Here is a 13,257-nt window from a genome sequence, read left to right on the forward strand (position 1 = left end):
TCTAACCCACTCAACATCCTCTATCCAATAATACTTATTTCTTATCTCAACCACCAGACTTTACATTTCTTTTTTTTTTTTTAAGAATTTAATTATTGGGGTACCTCGGTGGCTCAGTGGGTTAAGCCTCTGCCTTTGGCCAAGGTCATGATCTCAGGGTCCTGGGATCAAGCCCCACATGAGCCCCACATCGGGCTCTCTGCTCAGCAGGGAACCTGCTTACCCCTTTCTCTCTGCCTGCCTCTCTGCCTACTTATGATCTGTGTGTGTGTGTGTGAAATAAATAAATAAAACTTTAAAAAAAAGATTTTATTTATTTGAGATAAGGAGCAGAGAGAGAGCACACAAGTGGTGGGGGAGGGCAGAGGAAGAGGGAGAAGAAGACTTTACATTTCTTAAGGATAAGGTACCTGAGTAATGTAATTGAGAGAGAGAACCAACCATCTCTAATGGTTGATTAATTTCTTAATTTGCCTACCAAAATTTAATCTCTTTGAAGGCAAAAATTTGTATTTGTTTCTCCCCTCTCCCCCAACTCTACTACCATCCCTAGCATTGAGCACAGTATCTAACACATGAAGTATCTATTAAATAGTTAGTGAATATCCATTTCAAAAATATTTTAGAATGTCCAAACAATTTTACAAAGTGATAAATTATAACACTTGTTTTGGATATTTAGTCTGGTATTTAATAAAGCAATTATGATATTAACTCTTAAGAACCTAAAAATAGCAAAAATGAGCTACTGGGACTTCATCAAGATAAAAAGCTTTTGCACAGCAAAAAAAGGTGGACAAAACCAAAGACAACCAGCAGAATGGGAGAAGATATTTACAAATGACATATCAGATAAAGGGCTAGTATCCAAAATCTATAAAGAACTTACAAACTCAACACCCAAGGAACAAATAATCCAATCAAGAAATGGGTGGAAGACATCCAAATGGCCAACAGATACATGAAAGTGAAGAAAAAGTGTTTAACAGCACTCAGCATCAGGGAAATATAAATTAAAACCACAATGAGATATCACCTCACATGAGTCAGAATGGCTAAAATCAAGTCAGGAAATGAAAGGTGTTGGCGAGGATGCAGAGAAAGGGGAACTCTCCTATACTGTTGGTAGGAATGCAAGCTGGTGCAGGTACTCTGGAAAACAGTATGGAGGTTCCTCAAAAAGTTGAAAAGAGAACTACCCTACAACCCAGCAAATTGCACTACTGGGTTATTTACCCCAAGGATACAAATGTAGTAGGGCGCCTGGGTGGCTCAGTTGTTAAGTATCTGCCTTTGGCTCAAGTCATAATCCCAGGGTCCTGGGATAGAGCTCCATATTGGCTCTCTACTTGGCAGGAAGCCTGCTTCCCCTCTCCTGCTCCCCCTGCTTGTGTTCCCTCTCTCTGACAAATGAATAAATAAACTTAAAAAAAAAAAAACTTTAAAAAAAAGATACAAATGTAATAATCCAAAGGGGCACGTACATCCCAATGTTATAGCAGCAATGTCCACAATAGCCGAACTAAGGAAAATGCTTAGATGTCATGTCCATTGACAGATGAATGGATAGAGAAGACATGGGGTATATATATACAATGGAATATAATGCAGCCATCAAAAAAAATGAAATCTTGCTATTTGCAACAACATGGATGGAACTAGAGTGTATTATGCTAAGCGAAATAAATCAGAGAAAAACAATTATCATATGATCTCACTGATATGTGGAATCTGAGAAACAAATTCCAAAGGATCATAGGGGAAGAGAGGAAAAAAATAAACAAGATGAAACCAGAGAGGGAGATAAACCATAAGAGACTCTTAATCTCAATAAACAAACTGAGGGTTGCTGGAGTAGAGAGGGGTAGGAAGGATAGGGTGGCTGGGTGATGGACACTGGGGAGAGTATGTGTTATGGTGAACACTGTGAATTGTGTAAGACTGATGAATCAGACCCGAACCCCTGAAACAAATAATACATTATACATAATAAAAAGTAAAGAAAGAAAATAAAGAAAAAAGAGCTTAAAAATACTAATCTTGATATGAAATTAACATGGTATCTTACACAGAATAGACACACAAAAGGTTATTGTATGAACAAATGAATGAACATATTAAGGCAAAACTCTACTCCTAGACAATAAAATCAGTGGACTTCAAATTTCAGAGTCAAAACAAAAAGGAAAGATCTAAACAGAAATTTTTTCTTAATATTTTCCATTCCAGGAAGACTGGCAAGATAAACAGAACTAAATCAATCCCAAAGTCTCTCAGTGAAGCAGACAAGGGACAGACAAAATACAATTGCATAGCAGCATTATCAACATCTTGTGGATGAACACTTGTACTGGGATTTACTATTTCTTGCCAAGCCTTTCAGTCAAGAATCCCCTTTCTCTATAAGCAGTTGCAAGGACAATTTTGAAGGGAGTGCAACAAAAGTAATAGAAACATCTCATTTATGTCATCAACCAAATGAGAAAAAAATGAAAAAAAATTGGCTCAAAGGTTTAAAAATCTTGGTACTAGATTCAGCTGCTACTTACAACTGGGAGTCTGGGCAAGCCATCAAATATCTCATAAGCTTAATCCACCTCACCTATAAAATTAAAGAGTTATCAGGGTACCTGGGTGGTTCAGTCAGTGAAGCGTCTGCCTTCAGTTCAGGCTCAGGTCATGATCCCAGGGTCCTGGAATTGAGCCCCAATTTGGGCTTCCTGTTCAGTGGGGAGTCTACTTCTCCCCTTCCCTCTGCCTGCCCCTCCTCCTGTTTGTACGCACTCTCTCTCTCAAATAAATAAATAAAATCTTTTTTTAAAAAAGTTAAAGAGTGGGGCGCCTGGGTGACTCAGTCATTGGGCATCTGCCTTTGGCTCGGGTCATGGTCCCAGAGTCCTGGGATCAAGCCCCGCATCAGGCTCCCTGCTCCATGGGAAGCCTGCTTCTCCTTCTCCCACTCCCCAGCTTGTATTCTTGTGTTCCCTCTCTCACTGTGTCTCTTTTTGTCAAATAAATCTTTAAAAATCTTTTTTTAAATAATAATAATAATAAATAAAATACATAAATTAAAAAGTTAAAAGAGTTATCTGAGGAGAAAAAATTATTCTTAAGAGATCTTTAAAATAAAAATGGTGTTTGAAAAAAATTTTAACATTGTCTGGTAAAGTTTTCAATGTGTGTAAATTAATAAATATGACAATTATAAAGCGGGGAGGTTAAAAGGACTAAATGGTCATAAGTTTTCCACATTTCTCCTAAAGTGGTAAAATATTAATTCTAAGTAGACTGAACAGTTAAGTATATATTATAATCTCTAGAGCAGACATTAAGGAAACTATACAAAAAAATACAGTCAAAAAACTCAGTATCAAGACACCTGGGTGGCTCAGTCGGTTAAGCATCCGCCTTCAGCTCAGGTCATGGTCCCAGGGTCCTGGGGTCAAGCCCCATTTTGGGCTCCCTGCTCAGCGGGGAGCCTGCTTCTCCCTCTCCCTCTGCCTGCAGCATCCCCTGCTAGTGCTCACTCTCTCTTTGTCAAATAAACAAATAAAATCTTTAAAAACAGGGTGCCTGGGTGACTCAGTGGGTTGGGCCACTGCCTTCGGCTCAGGTCATGATCTCAGGGTCCTGGGATCGAGTCCCGCATCTGGCTCTCTGCTCAGCAGGGAGCCTGCTTCCTCCTCTCTCTCTCTCTGCCTGCCTCTGCCTACTTGTAATCTCTCTCTGTCAAATAAATAAATAAAATCTTTAAAAACAAAAACAAAAACTCAGTATTAATCTAAAAGAAGGAAGGAAAGGAGAAACAGTGGAACAAAAAAATTGGAAAACAGAAACCAAATAGTAAAATTAGTGGCCTTAAATCTAACCATATAAATAATTACATTAAATGTAAATGGCCTAAATACAACAATTAAAAGACAGAGATTGTCAGAATGGATTAAAGAACAAGACCCAACTACATGCTCTCTAGAAGAAATCCACTTTAAATATAGTGGTATAATTAAATTAAAAGTAAAAACAGTAAGGGCGCCTGGGTGGTTCAGTCACTTAAGTGTCTGCCTTTGGCTCAGGTCACGCATGATTCCAGGGTCCTAGGACTGAGTCCAGCATGGGGCTCCCTGCTCAATGGGAAGCCTGCTTCTCCCTTAGCCTGCTATTCCCCCCACTTGTGTGCACTCTCTCACTCTTAAGTAAATAAATAAAATCTTTTTAAAAAGGTAAAAAGTAGGGGCGCCTGGGTGGCTGGAGGATTAAGTCTCTGCCTTCAGCTCAGGTCATGATCTCAGGGTCCTGGAATCGAGCCCCGCATTGGGCTCTCTGTTCGGCAGGGAGCCTGTTTCTCCCTCTCTCTGCCTGCTTCTCTGCCTACTTGTGATCTCCCGTCTGTTGAATAAATAAATAAAATCTTTTAAAAAAAAAAAAAGGTAAAAAGTAAAACACAGCTCTATTCGTAATCATCAAAAAGGGGAAATAACACAAATATTCAAGGATTAATGGATTAACTTGGGTATATCCAGACAATGGATTAGTTAATAAAAATAAGTATGCATACTGGGGCATCTGCCTTTGGCTCAGGTCATGATCCCAGGATCCTGGGATAGAGATCTTCATCAGGTTCCTTGCTCAGCAGGGAACCTGCTTCTGCCCCTGCCTGCTGCTCTCCCTGCTTGTCCTTGCTCTCTCTCTCTGATAAATAAATAAATAAAATCTTTTTTTAAAAAATAAGTATTAATACATACACACAATAACATGGATGAATGTCTAAGGCATTACCCTGAATAAAAGAAGCCAGTGTCCAAAGGCTACATACCAAATGGTTTCATTTGCATGACACTGTGGAAAACACAAAACTATAGCAATTAAGAATAGAACACACCATTGGCTGACCACAGCTGGAGGTGCAATGGCAATATGAAACTTTCTGGCATGACAGAACTGATGGAAACCTGATTTAAATTCCATAGAGATTTGTACATGTGTTTAAACTCATAGAACTGTACATCAAAAAGTCAATTTTACTGGAGTTTAAAAGTAAAATAAAGATTAAGAGAATGATCTCTGTGAACCCTTCCAGACTATGATTTTATGAATGAGAAGAAGAAAGGAGTGTGAAAGGAAGATCAAGGGAGGAGGGTGAATGCTAAATCCTACTGACATAAAAAAGCCACCACTCATAAAACCCTTCTGATTACTGCACAAAATAAACAAAGCAAATCCAATCTTCAGAAACTCATTCCCAAAAGAGGCTAAGAAAACCAGACATTCAGATCCAAAATGTGGATATTAGAAAATGCCTGTGAATGGCTCTTCTTGTCTGTTTCTATATTTTATACTTTCAAGAAGCTGCCAGTTTCTCCTGGCTAAGTGCCACTTTCCCTGCTTGGGGTTACTCAGTTTACAAGCATTCCTTTATTTATATCCTATACTCTCAATGATGGGGTCTTTGGCAGTCACAATAAAGACTCTGCCAGAAAGATCAGGGCTCCTCACCGGAACTAAAGTCCCTGAGGGACGCAGCACACGAGTGACCGACCTAAAGCCCGCTAGGCGGTGAGGTGTTTCTAACAAGTGCCCCATCACCAAAGCCCCCAAAGGAGGAAGCCGCTGGAGACCAGGCGCCGGGCACTTCTCCCTCCTCTGAACAGCCAGACTGCCTCGGGTGCAGCTGGGTTTTGAGGGCTGCCCGGGTGTGGAGCGTGCGCTCTGCAGAAGGTTCTGCCTAGCGACCTTGGGTAAGTCCCTTCCTCTTCCAGAGTACAGCGGTAACCTGGGTATTCTGTCTAATGAGGAGCTCCCCATCGCCCTCTTCGAGTCTGAGACTTTCTGGGCGTCCCCCCAACCGCCCCCCACCGTACCTTGCCGAAAGGAGCCCGCCAGGCCCCTCAGACCCCATCCCCGCCTAACCCTCCCGCCACCGCTCACGGGAAGCCCTGAGGGGACTAACTACCCGCCCCAGCGCACCGCCCGAAGGCAGGAACCAGGCAGAACGCCAAACCCCTGTCTCTGGCCCCTGTGCGCGGAACAGGCCGCCCGGCCGCATTCCTGCTCACCCCCCCACCCTGGGCTCACTGCCCTCCCGGGCCGGTTTCCACCACCGGGGGGTGGTGGAGCGCGCGCCGGGGAGAGTCGGGCTTGGGGACTCGGACGTCGGAGGTTGGGGGGGGGGCGCCCACCTTAAGCTGGGATTTAGAGACCTTGCCGCTGTGGTCCAGGTCGAGCGCGGTGAAGGCGTGCCAGATGGCCTTGAGCAGCTCGTCCTTCAAGCCCCCCATGGCCGCGGCGTGGCTATTCTGACTGCCAGCCCTGCCTCGCGGACCCCAGGGCGAGTCTGACACCCCTCCGTCACCGCCGCCACAGCCGCGGGCCTTTCAGTCACCTGACCGTGGCAGGCCCCGCCTCTTCTAAGCCCCGCCCCCTCGGCTCCTGCTGCGAGCCTGGCGCGCTGGGGTGGGAGTGCAGGGTGGACTCGGCAGTGCACCGGGCTTCCCACCCGTGCTGGCCTTCCCTCCCGACTTGGACGCTGAGCACAACCCCGCAGGTGCTCGTGTACCCCATACCTACTCGGGCTACCTTTGGGGCTTGCGACCCCCATTCCTAGGAAAAATGAGAATCGGGGTGAGGCAGCTTCCAGCCCGCGCACCGCAGTGGGAAAAAAAGAGCCCCGCAACTGTCCCGCGGACGCGCCACTGTCTTCGGGAGAACTAAGAAGAGCGGGAAAAGCCCCTGAGCAGGGGGTCCATTGCTAGCGCAGCTCCTAGCCAGAGAGGATGTTGGGGAGAGGGGGGAGGCAGGGAAGGGCTTCTGAGAGAAGGTTTATATTAACTTCTCAAACGTTCCTTGATGCCCACTATGTCGTGGGCCGTGGGGGCACAGAGACGAGGTTTAAGGTTAGTTGAGAAGCCACAGAGTCAGGCAACCCTTTCTTCCTAAACCTCAGCTGTTGAGGGTCAGTTCGCAATTTAGGAAGGGTTTGATCCCGGTTATTGTGCCGTTCTTGGTATTTCTGTGCTTGCACAATAGGAGTTATGAGAGAATCACAGCAAATCACTCCACTAGTTAGAATGGGCGGACCATTTAAACGAACACAGCCAAGCCTATAACAGCAACCTCTTCATCATAGATGTTTAATTAGTATCTGTTAACGACGGTCACCTCAGCTCTCTAGGCTTCAGATCCTCCACATACAAATGAGCATGTTGCACCAGCTGTTCTGGAGGGGTTCCTCTCATGTTCACATCCTGGGATAATAAGGATTGCTGGCTGACTCCAATCTGATGATGTCACCAGGCACAGTTAGTGCCTTGCCTCTCCAATCCAAAACTAAATCTGGGCAATATGGACAGAAGAACAAATACCAAGAGTTTTCAAAAGAAGGTCATTCTCAGATCAAGTTTGGTTTTTGTTTTCCTCTTTTATGTTCCTAAATACACACATATGTACCTTATAAAAAAGGGAAAAAGCATCATAAGGAAGGGGATTGGGAAAAGGCAGAAAAGGAAGGAACTGCTCAATGAGTTAGAGACCAAAGGGAACTTGGTAGGCCAGAGGAAAGGATCACCTAGTTGAAGGGAGGGGGCATAAGCAGAGGGACTGCTGGTCCCTCACTCTGACCTTGAGGCCCTACCTCACTCTATCACCATTTGCCAGGACTTATGTTGACATGCCAGTATCATTTCTATCATTTATCTTCCCAGCTCCAGGCTAAATCTGCCAGTCAGGAAAAACACATGATTCAACCTTTAATTTCTGAAGGCCAACTCAGCTTTCCCTAGGCAGTGACAAAAAAGAAACTCTCCTTATTCTCAGGGTTCAGTTTAACCAGTAGGTGGTTCTCTCAGTATCTGTTAGCACCAAACAGGTATTTCAAAGCTTTTTACATATATATAATCACATGACTAGGATATTCTGAACTTCCAAATTCCCATTTCTCCCACAATCCCAATTCTCATAATCCAAACAAGTTTTAAAGCAGATAGATGTCATGAAAAGAGCTGTGCTTTGGAACCTAACAAATTGTATTAGTTCTCTAGTACTGTGTAACCAATTAAACCAAATTTAGCTTAAAACAATAATAAACATTATCTCAAAAAAGAAAAAAAATCTCATATTTTCCAGTGGGAGGAATAGGACACATAACCTGTCTCTTTAATTCACAGGTCTTCAGATGAAATAGAGCTCCAGTCAAGGAGCCTCATACACCTGGTCGTGACTTGGGCAATCCTGGACTTTCAAGGCAATTCCATGAAAGGTACATGAATTGTTGTGGCTGGGATGAGGGAAGGACTATGGTGGATGGTCTCCAAGATGGCAGCAATTAACTCTGTTCCTCTCTATGGATCCATACTGATCTAAAGATCAAGAAGTAAGGGCACCTGGGTGGCTCAGCCTGTTAAGAGGCTGCCTTCAGCTTAGATCATGATCCCAGGGTCCTGGGATCGAGCCCCACATCAGGCTCCCTACTCAGCAGAGAGCCTGCTTCTCCCTCTCCTTCTGCCTGCTGCTCTGCCTACTTGTTTGTGTGTGTGTGTGTGTGTGTGTGTGTGTGTGTGTGAAATGAATAAATAAAATCTTAAATAAATAAATATCAAGAGGTAAATCTAATTCTCCTCCCCTTGGATATGAACTGGATTGAGCGGCTTATTTGACCAACAGAATGTGGCGAAGTAACAGCTTCGGACTTTTTTTTTTTTTTTTTAATTTCTTTCCAGCATAACAGTATTCACTGTTTTTGCACCACACCCAGTGCTCCATGCAATCCGTGCCCTCTCTAATACCCACCACCTGGTTCCCCAACCTCCCACCCCCCCCTTCAAAACCCTCAGATTGTTTTTCAGAGTCCATAGTCTCTCATGGTTCACCTCCCCTTCCAATTTCCCTCAACTCCCTTCTCCTCTCCATCTCCCCTTGTCCTCCATGTTATTTGTTATGCTCCACAAATAAGTGAAACCATATGATAATTGACTCTCTCTGCTTGACTTAGTTCACTCAGCATAATCAAAAATACTGAACGCTTCACGAATTTGCGTGTCATCCTTGTGCAGGGGCCATGCTAATCTTCTCTGTATCATTCCAATTTTAGTATATGTGCTGCCGAAGCGAGCACCAGCTTGGGACTTCAGCTTGGGAATCAGATGACAAAACGCCTTTCAGCTTTCACCTGGATTTCTTGGAATTCTTTCTTTGGAATGTTCCTTCTTGGAACCTCACCACCCTGCTGTGAGAAGCTAAGGTCACATGGAAAAGCCACATGAAGAGAGAAAACAATGCTGGCCATATCCTAGCTGTTTCAAACATACAGCCCGGACATAAATGAAGGAACCATCTTGGATGGTCTAGCCCCAGCAGACACTGTATAGGAAAGAACCCAAATCTCAGACATATGACCCCAGTCAAGCTGTCCCTACCATCTGCAGCCATTTTTGTGCCATCACCACTGAGGCCCCCAGACGCTGGGAAGCAAAGACAAACCATCCTTTCTGTGCCCCGCCCAAACTTCTGACCCCCTGAATGAGTATAATGAAATGGTAGTTGTCTCAAGCCACTAAGTTTTGAGTGGTTTGTTATGTAGGATTAGATAACTGAACAACAGTGAAAAGATAATGTTCCCAAGATAATGTTTCCTTCCCCAAAGAAGATTCTGGTCTGGCCTACTCATTCTTCCCTTCCCCTGATTTCCAGGGGAGTTCTACCTTCCCAGACTAGTTCTTAAGCTGTTCTTTGTCATGGAGAACTAAGAAGAAAAGAAGAAGGAAAGAAGACCACAATGCAGAAATTTGGGATGTGGGGGGAAGAGGTGAAGGGACAGTTGTTGAGAAGAAAAGAAAAGCAGCTCTAGCATGTGAAGGCAATGGGTAGGAAAGGGGGGATTCTCACAAGTCTCATGGAAGACTCCATGAGCTTCATAGCCTTTGCAAGGTATAGATAAAGGATTTGAAATCTTTTCAAATAGTTTTGGCTAGATAGACTTTGTTCTTTCATTCAGGACCAGATTAATTATGGCTAATACTTATGGCTTTTAAGTGCTATAAAGGGCACTCCCTCCCCTTGGACCCCATTCCAGACCACGCTGTGTTTTTCTGCTAAGTGCTACAGAGGAAAAGTATGGGTTGATATGAGTGTGTACAGGGTGAACATGTTACGCTCTCCGGAACAGGGAAAGCTGCAAATGAGGAGGGACAGTGAGGCTGAGTCCTGAAGGATGAGTTGTAGCTAACTGGGCCAACGTGAGAGAAGAAACTTCCAGACAAATAAGAGCCTACATAGAGGATGGTTTAATCAAGAAACCCAAGTGAAGGCCAGTGTAGAGTGTGGAGAGCAACAGAGAGAGCAGAGAAGTGAGAAGAAATTGGAGAGGTTGGCATCTGAGGCCAAATAAACAAGGAGCGCCAGGCCTGTCAGTTAGGTCTGTAGAGCTCTTATCTTCCCCAGGGGTCTGAAATACCACGTAATCAGTGGCACGATCTGGCAGCAAGGAGCAGAAATGCCGAACAGCTCAACAGCTCGGCCTGAAGTTGCAGATGTGGGAGTGGTGTCCAGCCCCTGGCCACTCGGCTGCTGATAGCATCTCTATTACGGCCATACCACAGCTTTCCTAAGGACAAGTGGAAGCTTCTGGTTCCATGGGAAATTTCACAAATCAGGTTATGGGAGTCAGGCCAGCTCCACATCCTCAAAGCCAGGTGAAATCGCAATCCCCTCCACTGGGAAAAACAATAGCCCTCTCTGCCTCACAGGGGTGGGTTATTATGAGGAACAAATAAGATACTATCTGTGAAAGCACCCATATTCACTAAAGCCTATCTAAATGGGAGGGGCAATAGTGACGAACAAGAAGAAGGAGAATAATAATAGAGTTCTGATGCCAACAAGGACAAAAACCTCTGAGGCTTTAGGGTTGGGTGGTTTGCTCAAGGTGCAAAAGGAGCAAAATTTGAGCTTTTAATGATGAGAACCGTGTGACACGGCTAATTCTTAAAGCCTTCTCAGACAACAGTAGCTGGACTTTAGGCTGAGCCCAGTGTTCTATGGAATATCTTGACTTAATGATCTTCTGTTGAGACCAAAGTCGGATCTACTGACCCACTGAATGCATGAAAGTCAATGTCAACATTACCCACTGAGGATAGGGATAAGGGTAGGCTTCACAAAGGTGGAGATTGAGTCTTGAAAATTAATTAAAGGTTACAGACAGCTGGAGAGGAGAAGGAAGGACAGTTCAGAAAGAGGTAGATGAATGTGCAGAAGTATGAAAGCCAAAAAATAAAATAAAAAATAACTTTGGGGAGATAAAAAAAAGAAGGAAGAATGTAGAATGGTATTTTGGCTAAGGGCTCCTGGGTGGCTTAGCTGGTTAAGCATCTGCCTTGGGCTCAGGTCACGATCCCAGAGTCCCTGGATCAAGCCAAGTAAGGGTCCCGCTCAGCAGGGAGTCTGCTTCCCCCTCTCCCTCTTCTCCTCTTCCTCCTCCCCGTTTGTTCTCTCTCTTTCTCTCTCTCAGATAAATAAAATCTTTTAAAAAATAGCATTTGGGCTACATGATATTGTGATTTATAATAAGAAACATATATAGTTGACCCTTGAACAGTGTGGAGATTAGGGGCACTAACCACCTCACAGCTGAAAATCCGTGTATAATTTTTGACTTCTTCAAAACTTAACTGCTGATAGCCCACTGTTGTCTGGAAGCCTTACTGATAACATAAACAGTCAATATATATTTTGTATATGTATTATGTACTGAATTCTTACAATAAAGCTAGAAAAAAGAAAATGTTATTAAGAAAATCACAAGGAAGAGAAAATACATTTATTGTACCCACTGTTTCGAAAAAATCCACATGTAAGTGGACCCATGCAGTCCAAACCTGTGTTGTTCAAGGGTCAACTGTATTTGGCCTTCTTCCAATCCCTGGCACAGAATTCCTAAAGCCCATGAATTTCCTAGGTGATGAGAATGACTAAATTGTCTTTTTTTATGTTCATGAGCTTTTGGAAAGCACCTGAGGATGAGGGCTGGTTGCCAGTGTAGCCAACCATATCATTAGAAGGTTGGAACTTCCACTTCCACTCTGACCACCAAGGGAGGGCAGAGGGGTTGAAGGTTTAATCAATCACCAATGGCCAGTGATTTAATCATTCATCATTCTGTGATGTGATGAAGCCTCCCTAAAAGCCCAAGAAGACAAGGTTTGAAGAGTTTCTGGGCTGGTGAGCCAGCCCACACCCATGTGCAAGGCCCCACACTCTGCAGAAATCAGCTTCCATGTGCAAGACCTCACCCTATGTATCTCTTCATATGGCTGTTCATTCATTCTTTAAAATCTTTTGTAATATGTCAGTAATCTTGTAAGTGAACTGGTTTCCTGAGTTCTGTGAGGCACTCTAACAAACCAATCGGATGCAGGGAAGAGGGGTGTAGGAACCTCTGATTTCTAGCTAGTCTATCAGAAGCCCTGGTAATAACCCATGCTTGGACTGGTGGTTAACGTCTGCCCGGTGGGACTGAGCCCTTAAACTGTAGCATCTGATGCTATCTCCAGGTAGATCATGTCAGAATTGACACCAGCTGGTGTGGGAGAATTGCTTGGTGTAGGACAAACCCACATATCATAGTTGGTTTCAGAATTATAGGTTAAGACACCTTGGTCTTTGCAGTCAGAAAGATGACCCAAAAAAGAGTTTTGTGTGGGGTGTGTGTGTGTGTGTGTGTGTGTGTGTTTAAGGTGAAACTGAATGCAAAAGCCAGACAGGGCCTCCAAATGAGTAGTAAAATCTACTAGATTTCACTTCTGGAAAAAGGACTACACAGAGAGGAGGGGAATTGGGTACAAAAGCAGTGGTGCAGAAATCAGGGAGAGCAGCCAAACCAAAGCTCCAAACCCAGGGGTGGGAGGCAGAGCCTGAAGACGTGCTTGATTTGTACACGGTTCCTGTGGTCAAAGGCAAGAGGTTGACCTGAGGGCTTACGGGTTAATGTCTATCCCAGATGGGACATACAAGTAGATGAGTGGAGGAGACCAGCTAGAGAAAGCCGAAGATGAAACAAGGGTATAGAGTCCAGGAACACCAAAATTTAAGGGATGGTTTGAAGAGGAGTCCTTGAAAAGGACTAAAAAAATGTAGCCAGAGAGGTCATGCCCCTCATTCTTGAATTAATTCTTGATTCTTCCCCCTCCACCCTCTCCATCAAAACTCCTCTTCTGAGTGTGAGAAAGCAATCTGAGACAAAGTGATCCACGTTTAGATTTGAATGAC

At 44.0% G+C, this 13,257-nt stretch overlaps 1 protein-coding gene, 1 long non-coding RNA gene and 1 other non-coding gene across 4 annotated transcripts in view; 1 reads left to right on the forward strand and 2 right to left on the reverse strand.

The window, feature by feature from the left end:
• SWAP70 (switching B cell complex subunit SWAP70) overlaps positions 1-6,389 on the reverse strand; it is a 67,553-nt gene extending 61,164 nt beyond the window's left edge. Inside the window, exon 1 of one of the 2 annotated variants that reach the window (XM_004751960.3) lies at positions 6,177-6,389. In XM_004751960.3, the coding sequence (XP_004752017.1) occupies positions 6,177-6,275 (99 nt within the window). In that variant the 5' untranslated portion in view covers positions 6,276-6,389. The remainder of the gene's footprint in view (positions 1-6,176) is intronic. The other variant, XM_004751961.3, reaches the window with a different exon arrangement.
• Positions 5,447-11,308, forward strand: LOC106005721. The gene is made up of 3 exons (XR_001179295.2): positions 5,447-5,735; positions 8,160-8,251; positions 9,083-11,308. It is a non-coding gene; the product is annotated as an uncharacterized LOC106005721 (long non-coding RNA).
• Positions 9,000-9,106, reverse strand: LOC123387790. Its single transcript, XR_006602279.1, has one exon. It is a non-coding gene; the product is annotated as a U6 spliceosomal RNA (small nuclear RNA).
• Positions 11,309-13,257: the final 1,949 nt, after the last annotated feature.

Source organism: Mustela putorius, unplaced genomic scaffold (genome assembly GCF_011764305.1).
Source record: "Mustela putorius furo isolate JIRA1106 unplaced genomic scaffold, ASM1176430v1.1 tig00003859_pilon_pilon_pilon, whole genome shotgun sequence".
NCBI lineage: Eukaryota > Metazoa > Chordata > Mammalia > Carnivora > Mustelidae > Mustela > Mustela putorius.